Raw genomic sequence first — 23716 nt, 5'->3', positions numbered from 1 at the left:
GGAATCTTTATCTCGGTTCTTTAAAAATTTAATCTTTATCATCACCAACTATAAATCCCTATATAAAACCACCGATCCAAATCAGCAGATTGCATAATTACAACAAATAACAATGGCGACCAAACGACTACGTAAACAACAAACCGAAACCCAGATGAGATCCCCTTTAAAGATTATGTCGTGAAGATGAAGAACAAGAACCAAACGCAACAATGACGGACCGACTCTCAACATTACCAGAAGACCTGCAGTCGTATTCTTTCTTTACTTGAAACCAAACATACCTTTCAAACGGTAATATTCGAACTTTTCGTAAAAGCATAATAATAGATTTATTATTATTATGAAAGTTTATTATTTATTAGTTAAATAATAGTGTAAGAATGGGCCTTCGAGAATAATTAAGTTATGGACTTAGAGATAAAATATGGACTTAGGATAGATATATGGCTTACGGTCCATAGGCTTGGGGTATATAAACTCCTTAAACATTTCCTAAACCCTAGATATCATATTTTTCTTATTTGCGAACACACTCAAAAACATCCACACTCCCTATTCTCTTGTTCCAAAGAAAAGTGGGTTCAAGAGAAAAAGAAAGGTAAGATCCAAGCTCCTTGATGTTCATTAATACCAATGTTTTAAAAACCGGTATTTACTTGTACCGGATTGGACTAAAAAATGGTACAACCGGTTGAACCGGGTTATACCGGGAGGTTCAACCGTTTGAATAGTTTACTTTATAATTTCTTATAAATGTAACTTCAATCAATAAATAACCCAAAACTAAATGATTACTATAACAAAATATAATCTAAAAGTTAATCCATATTAAAAAAAATAATGTAAAAGCACTCAATTTTTAAAAAAATAGTGTTAAAGTTTACACGTTTGAATGTTAATTATTGGGTTAAAAGTAATTTGAAAAAATATGGGCCACAAATATCAATAATTTCTTGGGCTTAAAACCGGTTTGCCGATAAAAACCGGTATTTTAGACAAAAACCGCTGGTACGATGTCCTAGCAAACCAGTCAAAAATACCGAACTCAAAATACCGGTCTACTTTGCGAAATCCGATTTAACCGGTTCAACCGGCCGGTTTGAACCGGTTTTTAAAACACTAATTAATACACTAAAGAAGAAATAAATCAAGATTAAGAGGGTTCGAGATCAAGCTCAAAGCCGGACCTCAATAAGGTATGTCTAGATCAAAAAGGTGGTTCAGATGATATTAGTACCTCGTGAAAATTGGTGTAATATTTGATCTAGTGGTAAGAAATAATAAAGTCTTACGCAGTGTTTGGTATCCAGCAATCATAGAGAGAATATATGAGAATAGATGATTTATTGCTTGTGAATGAAAAAAGTGGTTTTTGGTTGCTCAATGAAATGAAATGAAATCATTCGTTACATATGGAATCTCATTTCATCAAAACCATTCATTCCCACCCCCACCATCCGTTTTTTTTATTTCATTCCTCTTTCGTCTTACTTTCTTAACAGCATCACCACCTAACAACAACCACCAACACCACTTCCATAGCCGACACCACCACCTGACTGCCACCGCCACCGTCGTCGTCTCCACCACCACCTCTGCCACCATCGTTGTCGCCGCCACCGCCACCACCACCACCAGCGCTACCACCGCTACCGTCGCCACCACCATTGTATTTGTAACCACCACAACCATTGTCACCGTAACCACCGCAACCATTGTCATCGTCGCCACCTGACCATCATCGCCACCACCACTGTCGCCGCCTGACCACCACCACCGTCGCTGCCACTCTATCATCGCCATCACTACCAATGCTACCATCGCTTGACCACCCCCACCCCTCCCACCACAACCACCGCCCTTGCCGCCTGACCGCCACAACCACCATCGTCGCCACCACCATTTTCGTCGCCGTAGCTACCACCACCACCACCGTCGCCAATGCAGCTTTTTTATATTATTTTTCGTTTTTTTTGGTAAAAAAATTACTTTGAGATAAGAGTGTTTTTATTATTTCTATTTCATTCCTACAATTTTTTTATATACCAAGCAACATTAACTAATAATTCATTTCATTCTTATAGTTTAACCAAACAAAAAAAAACAATAATAATGATCCATTCCATTCTCTTTTTCATTTCATTCATTCTCCCATTTCATTCTCTTTTATTCCACTACCTCTAACCAAATATACCCTCAAATGTTATTATAAATTAGAAATGGACTTTCGAAAGCCAATTCCCTAATTAAACTAGGATAGAAAATGGGCATTTGGGATTTAATACTTGAGCCATGGTTGTCACTGTTGGTTGGTGAAATTAGTAAAAATAAAATAATAATAATAACAATAATAATAATAATAAAAACGTAACAGTATAATAATAATAATAATAATTAATAATAATGGAAGAAGGAACATAATGATCATTAGATGAAGGGGAATGGAAGCTATTACATATGAGCTTTGTTGGTGGAGTGTTGGATTTGCGAGATGGGGACTGGGAGGCCCTGGGTTCGAAACCCGGTTCTCGCAACCTATTTGCGAGTTTAAACAAAATGCTAGAACTGGGCTGAGAATGCGAGTTGGATTATTGGTGCGAATTGGGCGCTGCGAGTTGGATTATCGGTGCGAATTGGGCTAATGTAACAAACCTGCTACATGCAAGAACAAGCCTGGTGCGAGAGCAGCTCGACTTGCAAATCAGAGATCCATGTCCATGCAAATTAGAGAACCAAACCCTTGCAAATTAGAAAACCATTTTCATGCAAATTAGGGAATTAAACCTATGCAAATCAGAAAACCATGTCCATGCAAATTAGAGAAAACAAACTTATGCAAATCAGAGAACAAACCAATGCGAATCCGAGAAACATAATAAATCGAACTAACCGACCTCGTTAACTCTGTTAAGTCCCGACCTCGTTAACTCTGTTAAGTCCCGTTAGCCTGTAAATGAAAGATGTATATATATATATATAATGAAAGGGATAGAAGGTATTTAATGACTACCTTTGTAACCCCGTTAGATCAAACAAGCTTAACTAATGAGTCTAGTTTATTAAGTAAGTTCAGTTAGCCCTGTTAACTTGGGTAACTTAATTTACTAGCATGGTTAGACCACAAGTTAGTAATGGTTAGTTAGTTATGACGTTAATTAACGCATGTTTGTGTAAATAGTTAACGCTACTCAGTTAAAGAAGGAGACTTCAGTTAAATGAGTTTTAACAGGATCCAGATGAGTTCTAGTCGCCTTTTTCCTATAAACGTTTTTAGGGCTGTATGCATACTTGTATGTGAAAGAATTGGTATACGTAATTTTAATTAATGATGTATATATAGTAAGAATTTGTTTATATATTAATTTAATAATATATATTTGAATGTTAGTTAGTAGAACAGAAAGAGTTAGGGAGCAAGCCCTACTAATACTTGTGTAGAATGTTTATATGAATGTAAACGCATATGAATGTTACGTATAGAAGAATGGGTACATGTTCATGTGTAGAGCCTTCAAGCCTCATGCATGCACATCAAGTTAGGATGGCAAATCCCTCTACCTTTATATGGCTCGATTATGAGCAAGGAAAGATGGCTCGGTCATGAGCAAGAATAGGAGGCTCGGTTATGGGCAAGAATAGACGGCTCGGTTATGGGCAAGAATAGGAGGCTCGGTTATGAGCAGGAATAGACGACTCGGTTATAAGCAGACATGTATGAACATAGTTATGGATTGATTGATAGACAGACATAGAAACAAGTAAATAATGAATAAGTAATGTTAAGTTATATTTGAATGTTCGAAAGATGTGATTTATTTATAAATCGTATGTTATGAAAATGAAGAAATGTTAGAACTTACTCAGTGTGTAGCTGACTTTTAGATGAATGCAGGTATGGTTAATGACGTGGCTAGCTTGAGATGCGTACGAGGCTATCCATATTGAAGATTAGTTAGTGAAGGAAGTTTATTATGTAGAAACTTTAGTTTCCACCGCAAGTTGTATATATATCCGCTCTAACAAACTGAGTTTATGGGGAAATCCAATGCTAAAGTAAGGCTACCGGGTCCGGGGCCTTACACAAACATCGTTGTTGAAAGCATGGTCTTCTAAATGGACTCATGTTCCTTTCTCAACTTCAACTCCTATAGTTTTAACAACAAAGTCAGGGTTTTCGATAATTTCGTTTTCAGTGCATTATCGATTCCTCGATCGGTTTTAGTTGGTTAAAATAAACTTCAGATGTGTTGGAGTATGCAACTACAAGATATTAAAAAAGGTTTTCGATTACGCGTTTAAACAGCACGTTGAAGAATTGGATGTTAATATTAGGCAGAGTAGAAAATAGACGAGTAAGCCGATCACGTCACATAATACTTCATGCATTTCGGTAAGAAGTTTTGAAACTCGAAAGCTACACATACATCACATGTTTGTATTTGGGACCAAGATCCGGATTTTTCTAGAATCTGACCAGTTTACATCTCCAAAAGGCTATTATTACGGATCTTGATCCGTTCTCCAGGTTTCCCGCATTGAAGAAGTTAAAACTTATCTTTTGTCAACTTCAAACAGATGATTACACTTTGAACGTACACGCTCCACATCTTTCGGAGCTAACAATCTCGTACTGCAGAGTCTATGCTAATTAGCTCGTCAACCCCTGAAGTAATATCACGACTCCGAACCTTAAATATTTAAAATTTTGGGGATGTAAGTTTCCACAGTTTGAAATTGCACGCAATCTTCCGGATATTGACACGGTGATTATAGAGTACAACGGTGTTTGCGAAATACCGCAAAGGAAGAAACTGTTTGATGATCTGATGATATTCTTTAATGTTTTACGCAATGTGAAGTCGCTTACGGTTTACTGGTATGTTGTTCATATCCTCTCGTTGTTTCCGGATGAGTTAGAGAATTGGTGTTCGCCGTTTCGGGATTTGAAGAGTTTGAAGGTGGATTTGAGTCTTTTGTATAGGCAGAAGTTGTTTGAAGGCAAGTGCAGGTCGTTGAGTGAAGTGCTGAAAAATGTTTCACATATGAAGAGTTACATGCTACAGAAGTCACCCGATGCCAAGTACACCATAATAGATCCTGATGCTCTGCTAAATGTGCAATACATATGCTCAAACGCACATGAATGCATTTTCAGGCTATCTAATACAACGTTCCATATTCATTGAACTAGTACCAGAGATATTAAGTTGTAGTCTATGAACCTTAATTGCACTTTAACGGAAATCTTTTTTAACTAATATTATTATTTGTGCTACATTATTGCTATATGATATCTAGTTTCTTATTTATGCAATTTTATGGTCAAAGTCAACAATTTTAACCTTGTCTATTATCCATCTAATTAATTTAAAGCAGTTTAAAGCAATTTATGCAGTTTCCAGTCCAGTTGCGCACCAAGTGTTCGACAATATTCATAACTTCTATGACACCACATATTATGATTCTTTTACTCCACATCCAATTTGCCTTTGAATATTTTCCAACATTTTTGATAGATATGGCTCCACTACCTGGAAGAAGGTACTTTCGGGTAATAGAAACCGTTACCATATCCATTTAAAAAACAATAAATATTGTCATTGGTTATTTACACACCCTTTGAGTTACTCAAACATTCTTTGACTCCGTACGATCGTATAGACCTTATCGTATGAGATTCAAAAATTTTCAGCTTTTGTCGGCTACCCATACGATCGTATGACTTTTTTAATATGAACTTTTTACTCATTTTATGGCTAACCGGGTTTTTGATCTAATAACTTTTTTTAGTTCTTCCTACTTCAGTCTCGTTTCCTTTTTTTTAACACAACTAAATTTTAACTACTTTTATAAGATTGTAAAAAGCTAGAACTTTAAATTTTCATACGATCGTATAACCTCTATATGATCGTATAATTGGTGTGTGAATTATTGTTAAGAGTGTACTAATATCATATCCCTAAATATTTTTGTTGTAATTAATATTAATTCCTTTAAAATCCAATCCCTTCATTAACATTTTGCAAATCAAACAACCTCTAAGTTTACACTCTATTCCTCGTGTTAATCATGATTATGCTCATTCTATAGGCAAACTTGTATTTACAACATTGAAATATTATATCATCCCAATTGCATTATGTAACATAAGTCTATAGTAAGGCCAAAGATGCATGATGTTATCAACGGCGAGATTAAAGATCCACAACGTTAAAGTGGCGTTCATTTGCAAACACTATAGGAAATTGAACAAAAGTAGCGCTTAACATGTAACTCGTTACTCATATAAACATTCAGGCGAAGTTCGAGTCAATAGGTTTTCTATCCTAGCATATAACTAGTTTGATATGTGTTATTTGAGGCTTGTATAATATGATACTACTGTTATTTCGTTACTTGTTCAAAATAACATATAAAATCATTAAAAAAAGTAATTTCATTGAGCCACGATCTTACTCGAGTTGTATATAAGCTAAATACGAGTTCGACTTCCAACTCAGATTGAAGTATCCAACCCGAGCCAACTTGACCGGTACTATTATGAGCTCAAACTAATTTTGGCTCAGCTCACTTGTTAAGTGTCAGCATGAAGGCTAGGAAATAAAATCCTTAAAAAGTACAAATTGCAATTTAATTATAACTTTTAATAAAAATAAAAAAAGCATTACCATTAATTTAGCTTTTAAACCATCTGGGCTTGCTCAGATGGCCAGCCAAGTGAAGGTTAGAACTTGATGCCATTGGGCCGCTCAGGTTCGAATCCGGATGGCGACACGGGTTTCTATTAGAGTGAGGAAACTCCTGTCAAGTGGTAGGGGGCTCGAAATTTCCCGTGGAATGCCTAGCTAAACTCGGATGCCAAGCGTGGATCCGGTTAAGACAACATAGTCTTGGCCCGAGTGAGGCGGTTGGGGCTCTCGCTCGAGAGCTGTGACTCATTTAGCCTTTAATGAAAGTCACTGTTTGAAAAAAAAATTAATTTAGCTTTTAATTTTTGTTTTAACTAGCATTAAATTATTATTATTATTATTATTATTATTATTATTATTAACGAACTGGATTTGTATTCAGATTTGCAACTATTTTTAATAGTTTTGAATTTACAATTAGTTTTGATAAAATTCAACGAACAAAAATATATCTCAACTTATAGTTTCTTATTATATTTAGGGGTAATTATCCGATCATGTAAAAAAGTAACATATTTTTCAGTTATAACTTATATTTTCGTAGCAAATAACAAATAAACTCATTTTATATTTAATACACTTTACAGTTACAACAATTTATAAACTTTGTTTTTTTAACAGTAAATTATAACTACGTCATGAGACTCATGACCAAAGATTGAGCTTATTGTGATCCCCACTAATAAAACATAAGTTTTTACCCATTATCCAACTAACCAATATATAACCTACTGATAATGATTTATTATATATATATATTTAAAATGTAATTTTAAAGTTGATTCTTTTGAGTTTTTGCCACATAAGTTCAAACCCCTCAACTTTATTTACAAACTTTAATTTTTTAAACTTTTGTGATAAAAGTTTCACATGCATATCTTTTAGTCCTTCAACTTTAATTTTACATATTTACTTTTGACTCAACAATTTTAGTAATGTTACTTTTGCCTTCCAACTTACAAACGAATTTTTTTGTCTTTTCGTAATGAAATTTTTGTCACAAACCTTTTACCATAACGGATTGAACCGATGCCGACTGACTTGCCATCACGTTTTTGCCAAATTCCACGGTATCTTTTGAACATATGGTGCATTTAACCCCCTTCGTCATAACACACTTTTTGAAATACTTGACTTACAATTTATCTATACTATATATAATACATCAAACAAGGGCAAATTAAGACACCTATTTTTAATTAATTTACAACACTTAAAGCATGAGGTACATGTGTTAGTAAGGGTAAACTTGTCTTTCAAACACAATCCATTCAACTTACAAGTTTGGTCCCTCATCTTTAACCATATTATGTTTTTAATTTAACTTGTAAACTAACTTCCCATCCATGATTTTTAAACGACTATAGCCTTTTCATACGTTAATATTTTCATAAACAAATTGCACCATAAAAACGAGCATTTTATTCTCATTAATTTGGATATGATATTGTTGTAATTTTTTTCATTTTAAATAAATTAATATGTTACGTAAAGGTGTTCAGTGTCGGTTTTGATGATTTTTAAGTTAAACTTGTGAGTCCAACCGTTAATACTGATTTTTTGTCGTCTAAAACCAAACTCAATCATTGAAAGTTGAAACCGAATCGTTACTAACGGCATGGTTCCAGTTTGGTATCACAGTTTAAACTTTAATAATAAATTTAGTTTAAAATAATTAATAATTTAATATACCATCAATTTTAACTAAAAACCAACATAATATGATAATTGAGATGATCATAAATAAAAAATGATAATTTTAGCCACATAAATAGTAAATATTAATGGAATATCTAGGACGTGAAATAATAACAACAAAGATTACAAAAGGAATCATATTGCAATTAGGTTAATTTACAGTCTTTTTGGTTTCATATGACCGGTTGCCGATATAAACCGCGAACCAACCGTTCACTACGTTTTGAAACTTTTTAAACCGACCAACAACCGAAAGTAAAAAAGATAAAGAAAAAAGAAGTCAAACCAGTGACCGATAAAAACGATTTCAATGTTTTAACCGAACCATAAACACTTATATTTATACGTGATTAACATGTTCAAACACCCGCTGCATCGCGCGGACACATGTCTAGTTATGTATAATGTTCTATTTATTATTAAAGTTGTATCGTTTGGGGATAGCCCAAACAGACGGTCCAAATCAGTGGCCCATTGTGCACCATTAAATTTGATGTTTTGATAATTGATATCATTAACGGATTTTACGAAGTAATTAAACAATTATCCCTCTGTATATCCATATTACGGATTTATCTATAAGTTTTATTTATTACAAACTAATATTTAATTCGAATATCTTAGTTTTCAACAAATTTGACAAAACAAATACTTCACACTTGTTTGTAAAGTAGGTGTTTTAAGGACTTCAACTCATTCTTAGTCGAGAACATTATTGACCGTGTGCATATAGCTAGTCTCCTGTATACATACGAGCCAACATTTGAAACTAGGCTTGTAACATAAAGTGGAATTCGTCTTTCATGAGTGAATCGAATAAGAAAACTCACTTGTAGTTTTTAAATTGAATCTGAAACAAAATTGAACTAAATTTCAAAAAAAAACTTTCAAATTCGATTCAATTATATAATTAAAATTGATGTAATTTGATACGAAGGGATATACACACAGTTAGGGATCTCGAGTGACAAAGACAGGCTGTGATTTGCGAGGAGAGACAACATTCACAACATTACTTAGTTAGGGGCTTATGGTTTTGATAATTGATGAAACGATAATTTGCTGATCAATGTTATGGGTTCACTTCTAACTCCCTACTTAGTGTGAAGACTAGACATGTTGAATACAAAATTACAAACACTAATGCCTTTTAGATGAATAATAAAATTGGTTGGGTTAAAAATATGAATTCCAAATTTATTCGTATACCTAGAACTAAACTTGAATATATTGGTAGCATGGGTAGGAAATTTGAAACTGAAATCAAAATCAACCTATTTCGATATTCATGTTTTTCGGTTTAGAAATTAAACTTGTGCAAATACTTTCATCCACTACTACAAAAACAGTCCCTTTGAAGCGGTTTTCTAATGTGTTAAAAGCGGTTCTGAACCGCTTTTTATGGCGTCGCTGTTATTCATACACAAACTCAGGTTTACAGCGGTGGTAATCTTTGAAGCGGTTCCCTTTTTAAATTAATATATATTAAAATGTTTGGATGTTTACAGCGGTTTCAGTAATTAATTAAAACCCAGCAACATAAATATATATTATAATATTGAAATGAAAATCAAGCTTTATAGTTTATATTATGCTTTATAGCTAAAAGTATGCAGCTTTATACCAAAAATTATAAATCATTCAACAACATCAACATATAAATTATCTTTTAATCATCAATATTCCAAATTCTATAACAAAATACAAATTATTCAGAAGTAACAACAATATCAAAATACATAAAAATCATTTGGCCCTTACAAACAATCTATAAAAAAAAGTTTCAGCATTAATCTCATAATCAAATCATCGAGCTCCGTCAGTGTAGCCACTATCAAATCTTGCCAAATCTAAAAAAAATAAATAAATACAAGTTAGAATAACCCGAACAACCCAAAATAACCCAAACTAACCACAACCTTAAATATAAGAACCCGAACAAACCACAACCTTCATATTATGGATTTACCGACACGAGTTGAGGCCATAGGGTAGAAAAGTTGTCCTTCAAGCCTCTATATCCAGTGTGTCCTGCATGTGTCGACGTGGTCTGTTTGTGCGTTTCCAATTTGTTTTGCTTTTTCATGTTTTTCGTATGCAGAAATCAACAAACAATAACTAATGTTACAAAAGCAAAGCAATAAAAATAATAATAAACAATTAAGACTCGAGCTCGAAACAACTCGACTTGTTTGAGCTTTTTATCAATCCAAGCTCGAGTACCTTGCAATCGCCACGACTCGTTTGCACTTATATTCCTAACTGTTGTTCTTCCTACAAAAGTTGAATTTCAAAACTCTTACAATCTAAATCAAGCTCCATATTCAACTAAAAATCAAACACAAGCTTTGAGCTTCTCTATAGATAACAGAAACACTCACACATGACCAATGTTATTATTATTATTATTATTATTAAAACCGAATCGAAGATTAACATTCGAACCAATAGTCTTATTGGTTTCACTGGTTCAGACCGATCAAATTGATCAAACCGGATTCATGAACAAGTTAAACTGCAAACAAGCTGAATAAATCAATCAGTGAACTCTAAATTATATTTCTATTCACTAATTAAAGAGTGTTCATATTCATCAAATTAGTGTCCATGGATTATGTAAATTTTTGTTTTATGAATAAAGTATTACATTAAATTTATTAAAACAAATATGAATGTGGGAAATCCTAATAGCAAATGAATTATCCGTCAAGTTTTAGATTCCAGCATCACATCATAATATCATATTATTAACATTGACAGACCGTACCTTTGTTGATTGAGATCCGAGGTCGGGAACTGTCTGCAGACAGTAAAATTAGGTTTTACTTCACCATCATTGAGCTCGGTCTGAGGCGTGGACTAGGGCTAAAATAGGTGAGGCAACAGATTATTTGTTAAGGTCTTTGCTTCTCATTCAAACCTAATGTATATTTGCAGAAATTAGGGCTGAAATAAACCTCTAACCTAATGCGTCGTGCGACAGTGGATAGAAGCTAGGAGAAATCGAAGACTAAAGTGTGATTCACCGGCAACTGATGGGCCGTCTTTTGGAGGTCTAAAATCGTGAGGAGAAGAGATCGAGAGAGCAGATCCAGGGTTAGTTTTTAGGGAAAGGGAAAATAATGGGAGATTGATTATATGAAAATTTAAAACTGGGAGGGAATGGAATATTAGAGGGAAATTAGAAACAAGTGATTATTATTATTTTTTTTAAACGACCAACTAACTAACGTCAGGTACTCCGTACGAACGGAGCCCCTAGCGGTCCACCTATTGAGGGATTCCCCGGATATAAACCCGACCTCCACCCCAGTCAAACGACACGATAGAGAGGAGCCGGTAAAACCGAGTGAGATCAGGACTCGAACCCTGGCAAGCCTGGGTCATCCTTTATATCTCCCATATAAATTGGTGATAGTGAGGTTTGAACCCTCTACCTCTCACTAGTAAAGTGAGTGTTCTACCATTGAGCCACAACCAATTTATATAAATAAGTGTTAATTTTGGTTTATAAAAAGTGAACTATTTTATTTTTAAAATATTTTTAAAATTATAAACGTCTTTGTAAATAATTAAATATACCCCACTTGTGCCTAGGGATGGCAATGGATCAGATTTGGAACAGGTTTGGGTAATCCTAAACCGGATTTAAGTAATCCTAAACCCATAGAGACTCAAGTTTATTCCTTACTTGTGTCACTTTTGGTGTATATTGAGAATGAAATATTTGAGCTAGGCATTGTGAGGTTATAGTTTGAATCATGAGCCCACCCGGGTTTTAGTCTCACTGTGTGTTACGCAAGAGAGTTCTACGCTTGTGGTTTCACAACGACTGTCAAGTGGCAGGCGGTGGTATGAAATCTGTAGGTCCTAATGACAGATCAAACAACTAAGTTCTTGAATTAATCCCACTTACTAGCTAGAGGAAATTATTAAGCAACCGAGATATCAAATCTTGTTTGTGTTTGGTTATTACCCAAAATAGAAAGCTAGAGAGAGTATGAGAGAGTTTGTGAGATGTGGATAAGATTAATTTCCAATAGGTTTATGTCTTCAAATTTCTCTATAACGCTCAAGTTTTTTCAGGAATGTTTAAAAAATAAAGAGAATATTACACATGATTTATTTATTATTTATTTTTCATTTCTTTCCTATTTAAATATTTCTTAACTGTAGTCAAAAGTAGTAATAACAGACTTGTCATTCCTACTAGGGCTGTAAATGAACCGAACGAACACGAACAAGGCCTTGTTCGTGTTCCTTCGTTAAGGAAATAATGTGTTCATGAACGGTTCACTAACACTTACCGAACGAATTTTTATGTTCGTGTTCGTTCCTTAAGGAAATAAATGTGTTCACGAATGGTTCACGAACACAAGCGAACACAAATAAAATCAACAAAGCCTAAAGATTGAGACCGACGTATTCTTCAATGTGAATAATGAAAGCGTGTAAACGAATCAAACAAACACAAACAAGGGCATATTCGTGTTTGCTCATTTAACTTTAAACGAATACGAACACTTAATCAATCAAAAGTTTATGTTCCTTTTTGTTTATTTAAAAAAAGAACATTTGTGTTCGTTTATATTTTTTTGTTTATAATCTAAGGAAACATAACTAAACAAAGATAAACAAACATAAATGAACATAGATAAACAAATGTAAGTGAACACAACAAACATAAATGAAAACACTTAAATAACACACAAATTAAAAAATATAAAGCCTTTAATTAGATGACTCATCCAAACAGTAATTAATTATTTTCTATTAATAATAAACGAACATAAGTAAATAGACATAAACAAACATAAATAAAAGAACATAAACGAATGTTCATGAACATAAATTAACGAACAGAACATGTGTTCATGTTCGTTCGTTTAATTAAACGAACACAATTTTTTTGTTCGTGTTCGTTCGTTTAATAAATAAACAAACATAAACGAACTTCTCGTCGAACGGTTCACGAACAGTTCACCGAACATTCGATTCGTTTACAGGCCTAATTCCCACTTTAGTGGGGTGATAAAGTGGTTAAGGTATATAGCGGGAGGTCAAGGGTTCGAGTCCTTGAAAGAGAAAATTTGCCAAAAATGCATTCCAAAGACAAAAGTCTATTTGTTGCTACAAAATCAAAGTAATAACACACTTATCTAAAAATTCATTTAATGTTTTAATTTTTGAAAATATTTTGTTACTTCATAATTTTAATGAATCTAACTATACTATTAAAGCAATAAGCTTTAAGTTCATATACCATCTTCTTATTGGTTGATTCTCATAGTTTTCATTTATATCAATGTCTTCTCTAATTTTCAAGTTAATAAAATAAATCAATAACATATTAAATTAAGATTCATCAATGCTATTAAATTATTATCTTTCCTCTTTCCTTTAATCTTTAATTATTTATTTTGGAATACTTAAATAATAAATAATAATGTAATAATGTAATATTTTAATATTACATTTAGCTAAAAGTGTAATTTAGATTAATTAAATACGAAATATTATTTAGCTATAGTTTGAATACGAAATATTTAAGTATTCAAAAATGAAAAAAGTCAAGACAATAATACGAAATATTATTTAGCTATAGTTTGAATACCAAATATTCAAAATTTCTTTTTGAAAATTTAATTATTTTTGGTTGATTTCATTCACCACCTTTGTTATTTTTTGCTTAATTTCATTCACCACCTGTGTTAATTTTATAGATAATATATAATAAATAATTTAATTAATTATTTGTTATTTCATCAATAGAAGAGATTATGGATAATATATATATATATATAATATAGAGATACCGATATAAAATATTATAATTGTGTTAAAATATTATATTATTTAAATTTAAATAAAATAAATTAAATATGTCAAATTCGTAAGGAAATTAAGGAAATTAGGAAATGATGACCCATTTTATTAAGATAAGGTTTAATTACGGATTTGTAAATTTTTAAATTCGATATTCCCTCCTTCCTATTTGAATTAAGTTTTACTATAATATATAATAAATAATTTAATTAATTATTTGTTATTTCATCAATATAAGAGATTACGTATTTAATATAGAGATTACGGATAATATATATATATATATATATATATATATATATATATATATAATATAGAGATATCGATATAAAATATTATAATTCTGTTATAATATTATATTATTTAAATTAAATTTGTCAAATTCGTAAGGAAATTAAGGAAATTATGGATTTGTGAATTTTTAAATTTGATATTCCTTCCTATTTGAATTAATTATTGTCTAAATTATGGTCTAAATTTGAATGTAAATTTTATTTAATTAACAATCATTAAGTTTTACTATAATTACGTTAGTTGACCCATTGACCCACTGATTTCATTACAGTCATTTACTTTTAAGAATTAAAGTACAAATCCATTGACCCTTTCACCCATTCACTTATTATTGTCAATATATTACAACAATTAGTAACTTTTTATTTTCACACCTTATATGAATTACAATACATATTATATAATTAGTAACTTACATTTTACATTATGTAACATTGCATTTTACAGAACTACCATTACATAAAATTCAAAAATTTGTAAATATATTATTTGTATTTCGAATCTAATTATGTAACATTACATATTATTTGAAAATCCATTAATTACGATATCAATTATGTTCCTTTTTACTGTAATTTTTTTAAAAATTTTTGAAATTTCCTAAATTTATGTTTCTAATCAAGAACATTTATACCTTCCTTCTATAATTTTCTCTACCCTAATTCATTTGGTATAAATATGTACATTTGATAGGCTAATTCTTACACCATCAAGGTATCTTTAGCAAAAACGAGTTGCTTTGTGCCAAGGTTTTTAGTTTTTGTTGTTTATATATCTTCCATTTTCATATTTCATTTTTGAGGCTTAAAATTGTTATTGTTATTTAATTTTAATTTTTTTGTGTTTTTGTTAAATTTTACTAGCAAGATGGAGCCAACAAATATCACCATGCTGAACCAACTCGATGTTCTTAACAGTGAGTGTATCCTAAAGGTCCGTATTTTGAAACTTTTGTGGCTGAAGGACAAATCAAAGCCAGGGCAAGATTGGTCCATCGAAATGATTGTTCAAGACGAAATGGTATTCTTAACACATTCATTAATTTACTATATTATTCATACAACTATTTACTAATCTTAATAATAATGTGGCGGGGCAACAGAATGCAAGCCTATGGAAAATAACTATAATTCCCGATTCTCATATTATTAATCATTTCATTGTTCATTCATTTCTTTGCCATTTAAATTATTGGTTTTATTATTTTTATTATTTCTGTTACATCCATTTGGAATTAAATTATTTTTGTTATTGTTAATTATTCAGGTTATAGTCATTGCAATATCAATTTTTCCGGCTATACATTATAACAACAATTTTACATTTGTTCACATAATTCAAATATTCCATAATTGGTAATTTTTTCTATTATTTTACATTAATTGTTATTGTATTTAATTATGATTATTCCGGTTAATAACTAAAGTTCCGTTTAGTTAGAATAATATATTATTTAATTTTATCATTTCAGCTTATGGCTCCCAACTAGAAATGCTAATGTCATTGATGGAGTATTTGTTGTAAAAATGTCTTACTTTTTGTACAAGATTAGATGTATATATTTTTATTATTCATGTATTTTTGTATTTTTCACAATTCATGTAATTTAATTGATTTTTATATAATTAATCTTATTGTTGTTGGTCAAAGTGTATTTAATAAATTTCCATGATTTTGAATCATTTTCAAAATTCTATTTTTAATTTAAATTGGTCATTATTGGTCAAATTCTATTTAATATGTTTCCATATTTTTAATTTAAATTTAATATCATAGGTAATTAAATCACTAATGTCAACGAAATTTAACAAATTTGTATACTTTCCAATATTATTAAACTTTATATTTTAAAATAATACACATTTATGTGCTTATCTAAACTCATTTCCAAATAATACTGTAAAAAGAAAGCTATGTTTCTATAACATATTAAACTATTCTCTAGCCAAGGTTATTGTGCAATTTGATTTTGTATTAACAATATATCATATGTTGGAGACACTTGTCTTCGTGGATATAAAGATTATTAATATAGATCAATAACTAAAACCAATAATTTAAGATTTATACATACTGTTGGGCTCAATGAGAACTACTATATATTTACGAACCACTAAAAATTATTTAGTTCACCTTTTGTATGTATTAAAAGATTAATACATTATTAGTATCTTACTAATGGAAAATAAAATGCGTCACTATATCAAATGGTTTGTAACATCACGTAAATTTCGGCCAAAAATGTCAAGTTTCCAAAGTTAAGGGGCCAATTCTGTCATTTTCCAAACTCCATGGGCTAAAATGAAAAATCTGATTTCTTGACCCCTCGCGCTACGCAACAGATCAAGAAAGACACCCATCGCGTACCGCGATGGGGTGTCTGACACAACGTGACACGTGTGCCACGTGGCACACGGTGGCAGCGTCTGCCGCCACGTGTCACCACGTGGCAACATGTCCGCAACATGTCGCCACGTGGCTCGGCGCCTGCCACGTGTCACACGTGGCAGGCCTACTGTCTGACTCAGCAGACTTATATCGCGGTACGCGATAGGTCTGCCAAGTGACCCATCGCGGGGTCCAAAAATGGGTATAAATAGGGGGGTCACGACATTGATCCTCTCACACCTCAAAAATCACATACATACTCTCTCACCACTCTCTCTTTACACCTCGAAATTTGCGCCATCGATCCACCCTGTTAAACGTGCCCCGTTACCTTGTTTTCCGTGCCCGTTATCTCGATATACGTACCACCTACCGACGACGTTCCAAGTAAGGAGGAAGTGTTGTCCCGACATCCCGAAGTTTACCTCGAAGTACGTGCTGAGAAGTGTTGGCGCCTCGAAAAGCGTGCAAAGTGAGGAACAAGAGTTTTCAAGGAAGGAGTGTTGATTGAGCGGCGTCGAAGTGCTGCGCAAGTATTTAGGGTATTTCTAAACCGACAAAGGTAGGCATAATGCCCGACCAAAATAATAATAAAATATTGAAAGGGCTTAATACCCGAAGTCGATATTATTCTCGATAAATAAAGAAAGATATAACAAAGAAAAGAAAGAAAAGAAAAAGAAATAAAATATATATATATATATGAGTATATATATATATATATATATATATATGTATAAATATTTTTTTGTTATAAAATATATTATTTAAGTGTAATGAGTATACTTAAATAATAAATAAAGAAATACGTTTCTTAATGAAGAAGAAACGTCGTGTTTTATAAATAAACTAAAGGTTTATTAATATCACTTTTCAACTAAAGGTTTTAAAGTAAAAAGAGATTATGAACTAAAGGTTCATCGAGATAATTAAGACTAGAGGTCTTAAAGCCGGATCGTGTATCCGACTAGTGAATGTTATACTCGTATTATAGGTGCGAGATAGCGAAGGAAAGACATACGGGCGGTATTGGAAGCCGATCCCATTGAAAGGTGAATACGCCCCACTTTTACAAATTGTCTTCAAGCAAACAAACGTGTTATGTGTAAAACTTTACATGAGGCTTCGTGTCTCTAAAAACATTATAAATAAGAGTATAAGCCAGCCCTCAGGCTATGGTATACGTTTATCTGGATCCTTACATATGTGGAATGCGGTGGGTACATCGCACCACGCTTGGTCACGACCTCTAGCCACGATGGGCCGGACCTAATTTACGTCCGAGTGGGGAATGGCCATGTGTATATTTATGGTACCTAAGTTATGTCATAAACGCTGCGGTGTTTCGCTGAGGTGACCTAGTGCAGAGACTCGAGTTTATGATGATTGTTTTAACTTGATTATTCCTAAGCCAAGATGGGCCGAGACTTACGTGGTCTCGAGGGGTAGTTAAGTAAAGAAAATATTTTAGCGTCAACATATTCACCAACATTCGTTGCTGACGTATTTTAATAACATTTTGCAGGTAATCAAGATTAGAGCTTGAAGGACGAAGAAGCTCTAGAATCCGATGGATCGGATAATTTTGTGTAAATATTAAAATATGGTGGTTTTGTAAACTATAAACAAGTAAATATTAAACGAGACTTTTGTCTCGTCTTTTGTAATGTAAATATTTTATATTATCGATCCTTTGTTTTTTTGTTTTTATAAAGTCTTCCGCTAAAACCCGTAACTCTGATTTATTTACAAACATGGTACTAACTATGGATCATACCCCTAGGCCTAGAATGGGGTGTGACATGGTTGCCACATCCGGACTGTTATTAGCAGCCATATGGATATGTAGTTAGGCATGCTAAAATGTATTGCTGTGCAATCTTGCAAAGATTTAGAACATGTTTGAGCTAATATGGGTTATTAGCATCTTGAGTTCAAGTCATAACAAGTTCAAGTCAAGATTAGAGTGTATACAAGTTATGACTCTATGAATCGTTAACAAGTCATATAAGTCAATTGATGTTTCTAAGTGTTCAATTATTAGCTATTAAAAAATCAATTTATTCCTTTTTATATTAATCTTTGACAACACCGAAATACTACAAATTAAAGTATAAACCTTGTATATAAGGAAGTATTTAGGAAGTTGTAAATACTAAATTTATGATACTTTTGTTAAATAAATAGTTAAATTGTATAAACTTTTGTTCGTGTTTATTTTAAATTACACTTCAAGTAGTTCTTCTTACATCTTGTCAAAGTGAAACGTACTTAAACTATCAAAAAAAACACGAGGCTCACAGTTGGATGTCAATCCTTACATGTTGAAGAGATAAAATAATTTGTGAATTAACTATTGGATATAGGTGAAGGGAATGTTGGGGGTTCCAAATGATGACGAATGAATGTACAAATTCCTGATGATATTTTAATTAACAATTCATTATATCCAGTATATGATTTAATAGACTTTGTATATCATTCGATTTTAGGCAAGTTCAATGAACTTACTTTCAAGAACGGACAATATTGTCGATTAAAATTATATATGTTTATTAGACGACTAGCTTTTGAACCCGTGTTTTACACGGGACGGGATTTGTCAAGTGATAAAAATAATAAGGTCGTTATTTCAATTGTATCTCAAAATATTTACGAATTAATTTAATGTACGAAGTAAATTATGAATTATTATTTTTTTCAGTTCACGATTTATGAAATGTATCTTTTCCATATTTCACCCCATGTACTATACATGATTGAAAATTTGAACTTAATGTAATTTCTCGTGTAACAATATTTAAAAGATAATAATTAATGTGTATAGACAATAATCTAGATCATAATGTCATTAAACAATATAAATGCAAACCCCTAAATATATATTTACTATTGTGCTGAAAAACAACCACCAACCCAATTATTGATTATATTTAGCATCAATTGTTTTTAAAGGTGATTATAAATATGAAATTTACAAATCTTTAAACAATGAAGAGTTAAGTGTCATTGTTTGTTTATTTTTTTTGTTAACAAAAGTGACTAGTTCATTTATTTTTGCTAAAAAAGTGGCTCGGTTAATTTACTTTTGTCAAAAAAAAGTGGTTCGGTTTGTTTGCATTTTCAAGTAGTTCAATTCGTTTATTTTTGTTAAAAAATCAGTTCAGTAAGTTATTTTTTTTGTTAAAAGTGGTTCGGTTTGTTTCTTTTTGTTAAAAAAAAGTGATTCAGTTTGTGTTTTTATTAAAGTAGTTTGCCTTATTTATATTTGACCAAATGGTTAAATAAATGAGAGAAACAAAAACTATTTTATCCCTAATGGAAAACACAAAAAGGTTAAGAAAAAGTACTAAAACATCATAATTTCGGAAACGTCAGGTGTTTATTTGCATGAAATTTAAAAGAAGGTACTAAAGTTGCATAGTTGGTCAAACCTGGGTATGAAAAGTCACTTAACTCAATGATGAATTAAATCCACACTATGTTATAACCCAATTTACAAAATGATTTTGACCCATGACTCATGGATATCTAGAATGAATGAGATGAGAGATTAGAAGTTAGAAGTAATGTAGGGTTGACACCTAAGCTTCAACATTTTCTTTTATTAGTATCGTAAGATTTCTATATTTCCACATGTGGCGCCCACTGGTTAATAACCTAGTAAGTTATACAACAAAAATAAACACAGTAAGTCGGTAAACAATTAAACCCCTTTATGAAACCACCGATCCTAATAACCTAATTCCATAACTACAACATAACAATGGCGATCAAACGATCACGTAAACAAGAACCAAACGCAACACCGACAATGGCGGACCGGCTTTCGACATTACCTGAAGAGCTACAGATCCGTATTCTTTCGTCTCTTGACACCAAGCACGCCTTTGAAACATCGTTGTTGTCGAAAGCATGGTCTTCTAAATGGACTCATGTTCCTTCTCTCGACTTCAACTCCCATAGTTTTAAAAAACTCAAAGTTTTCGATAAGTTCGTTTATGGTGCGTTATCTGTTCCAAGATCGGCTAAAGTGAAGAAACTAACCTTCAAACGCGACAGAATATGCAGCGCCAAGATTTTAAAGAAGGTTTTCGATTACACGTTTAAACAACGTGTTGAAGAACTTGACGTTAGTATTAACAAGGCTAGAAAAGAGTCGGGTTGGCCGATCATGTCGCATCCTTCATGCGATTCGTTAAAAAGTTTGAAACTCCAAAGCTACAAATTATACATCCGTTGTTCGTATTTGGGACTGAGATCCGGACCTTTCAAGAATCTGGCAAGTTTACATCTCCGAAAGGCTATTATTACGGATCTTGATCCGTTCTCCGGGTTTACGGCGTTGAAGAAGTTAACATTGGTTTGGTGTTTTGTTCTAACAGACGAAAAAACTTTGAATATACACGCTCCACATCTTTCGGAGCTAACACTTTCGTACTGTGTCAACCAATGTAATCTCACGACTCCGAACCTTAAATGTTTTGAGTTCGAGGGGTTTAAGTTACCGCGGTTGGAGACACACGGTCTTCGGTTCTTGACACGGTGGATATCCGGTTAGAAGGTTGTTACAGAGCTGATCAAGTGAGAATAATGTTTGAGGATTTGATGATGATTTTTAATGCTTTATGCAATGCGAAGTCGGTTACCGTTTACCCGTCTGTTATTCACCTGCTCTCGTTGTTTCCAGATGAGTTGGCGGATCGGTGTTCACCGTTTCAGGAATTGAAGAGTTTGAAGGTGGATTTTAGTTCCTTTTCTATGCAGTCACTTTAAATGTTGCGAGTCGTTGGTTGAATCGTTGAAACATGTTTCATGTGCCGAAGGTTACTTGCTACAAAAGTCACCCAATGCCAAGGTCACCCGTGATATATCCTCAATATATTTAAACGATGATCAGTAAACGTTCAATGGCTGAACTAGAAAATGTTGATTTATAAAATGGGAACCTCAATATTAATGCACTTTAATAGAAGTTATTTCTTTTTATCTTTTGTTATACATGATAATTAGGTCCTTTCTTTGTGCACTTTTGGCTAAAAACAAACATGGTTTTCATCTATGGGAGTTTAACTTGTCTTGGGGATTCTTCTACATTTCTTCCTGTTGCTTGATGCTTTCGTTAAAATAAATTGCGTAAAGCGCTAGTTCATATGATTTTGCTTTTTTTTTTTTCGATCCGAAATAGATGGACCTACTCATGATGAATCAATCCTTCTTTTGTTTTCCACACCTCCATTTTGCTTTTTGCAATCTTCCTCATGTTAATCATGATTTTGCTTATTCTGCACACAAACTTGTAGTGCATCTTTGTAAAATTCTACCATCACAATTACAATATGAAACATAAGTCTAGCATAGGGTGTGAATAAATATGGTCAGAGACTCACAATGGTGAGGTTATGACAATATGGTGGTTTGGCAGTTATGGGTCAAGGGTTTCAAAGTTCTGAGTCAATAGATTTTCATAATATTTATTTTCTAATATATTACTAGTCTGATATATGTTATTTGAGGCTTGTATAATATGATACTATAGTTAAGTTGTCACTAAATACTTGTGTTAAATAACCTATAAAATCATTAACAAAAAAGAAGTCACATCACTTTTGTTAGTTCAGCTCACTCGTAAAATATAGGAAAATTGAAATCCTTACAAAACAGTAAAATTATAACTTAATTATAATACTAAAAAGAAAATAGTACCTTCGATTTAAAAACCCTTTGTTTTGTTTTAGTTCTAATTAGCACTAATTCAAATTAGATTTTTAATATTTTTAGTCTCAAATAGGTGATAAGATTCATTAAACAAAAGTATATCTCACCTTATAATTACTATACATTAAAACATCTTTGTCCTATATGTGGTTTAAGGCATTGGACTCTGAATCCAGCAACTGAGCAGCATCATTTCAGATCTCGCTAGGTTTTTCGTATGCACTTTACTTATTTAATCTTAGATATATGTCAAAGTGGTCCTATGGTCTAGTGGTTAGGACATTGGACTCTGAATCCAGTAACCCGAGTTCAAATCTCGGTAGGACCTTATCGATTTTTTACATATTTTTTCATCTGATTTCTTTTCTTCATTCAGTTTGTGTCAATTGCGGATGAAGATTTCCAGTTGCATGTAAGACAATATTCTTCACATCCATGGCACCACATTAAAAAAATATACACAATTGTTTATTGTACCTGATGTTAATTCCTTTGAAATTTAGTTCCTTCATAACTTTGAAAAATTATATCATCCCAATTGCAATGGTCACCGTGTGTCAATGGTCACGGTGGTGAGGTTACTACAATATGCGTGTTTCAGCTAGGGGTGCAAATGAGCCGAGCTACTCACGAGCTACTCGAGATCAGCTCGTTAAAAAGCTCGTTCGAGCCGAGCTTTATTGAGCCCGAGCCCGAGCCCGAGCCCGAGCTCAAGCCTAAAAATAAGCTCGTTTAATAAATGAGCCCGAGCCCGAGCTTTACTTATCGAGCTCGAGCTGGCTCGCGAGCCTAAACGAGCCTACCATTTATATAATTTTTTTAAAATATTTATTTAATCATTATTAGTTAATAAATATAATGTTATGAAAAATAAATAAAAATAACTGAATAATATATACTCCCTCCGTCCCAATTTAAATGTCCTAATTTGACTTTTCAAGTCTTTCTTTTGCAACTTTGACCGTAAATATTTTTGTTCGTGTCATATAATACTTGATGAAAATTATATCAATGTAAAATACATTTAAAACCCAATCCATTCATATATTTTACATCAAGTATTATGTAACACAAACAAAAATATTGTCGGTCAAAGTTAA

The 23716-nt window shown here is 32.4% G+C and overlaps 1 protein-coding gene, 1 long non-coding RNA gene and 1 other non-coding gene across 3 annotated transcripts; 2 read left to right on the top strand and 1 right to left on the bottom strand.

Annotated features, from left to right (window-relative positions):
* Positions 1-10118: 10118 nt before the first annotated feature.
* Positions 10119-11218, bottom strand: LOC143596494 (uncharacterized). The gene is made up of 3 exons (XR_013146721.1): positions 11158-11218; positions 10341-10664; positions 10119-10240 (listed from the first exon to the last, which is right to left on the bottom strand). It is a non-coding gene; the product is annotated as an uncharacterized LOC143596494 (long non-coding RNA).
* A 9446-nt stretch (positions 11219-20664) lies between these two features.
* On the top strand, positions 20665-21674 carry LOC143596488 (F-box/FBD/LRR-repeat protein At5g22700-like). The gene is made up of 2 exons (XM_077075252.1): positions 20665-21352; positions 21403-21674. The coding sequence occupies exons 1-2, from the start codon at positions 20665-20667 to the stop codon at positions 21672-21674; spliced, it is 960 nt and encodes a 319-aa protein (XP_076931367.1).
* A 1198-nt stretch (positions 21675-22872) lies between these two features.
* On the top strand, positions 22873-22944 carry TRNAQ-CUG (transfer RNA glutamine (anticodon CUG)). Its single transcript has one exon. It is a non-coding gene; the product is annotated as a tRNA-Gln (tRNA).
* Positions 22945-23716: the final 772 nt, after the last annotated feature.

This window comes from Bidens hawaiensis, unplaced genomic scaffold (assembly GCF_021521415.1).
Source record: "Bidens hawaiensis isolate Kalapana, Puna unplaced genomic scaffold, B.hawaiensis_p1.1 tig00046636_1, whole genome shotgun sequence".
In the NCBI taxonomy this organism is placed as follows: domain Eukaryota; kingdom Viridiplantae; phylum Streptophyta; class Magnoliopsida; order Asterales; family Asteraceae; genus Bidens; species Bidens hawaiensis.
This window is presented reverse-complemented; position numbering and strand designations above follow the sequence as displayed.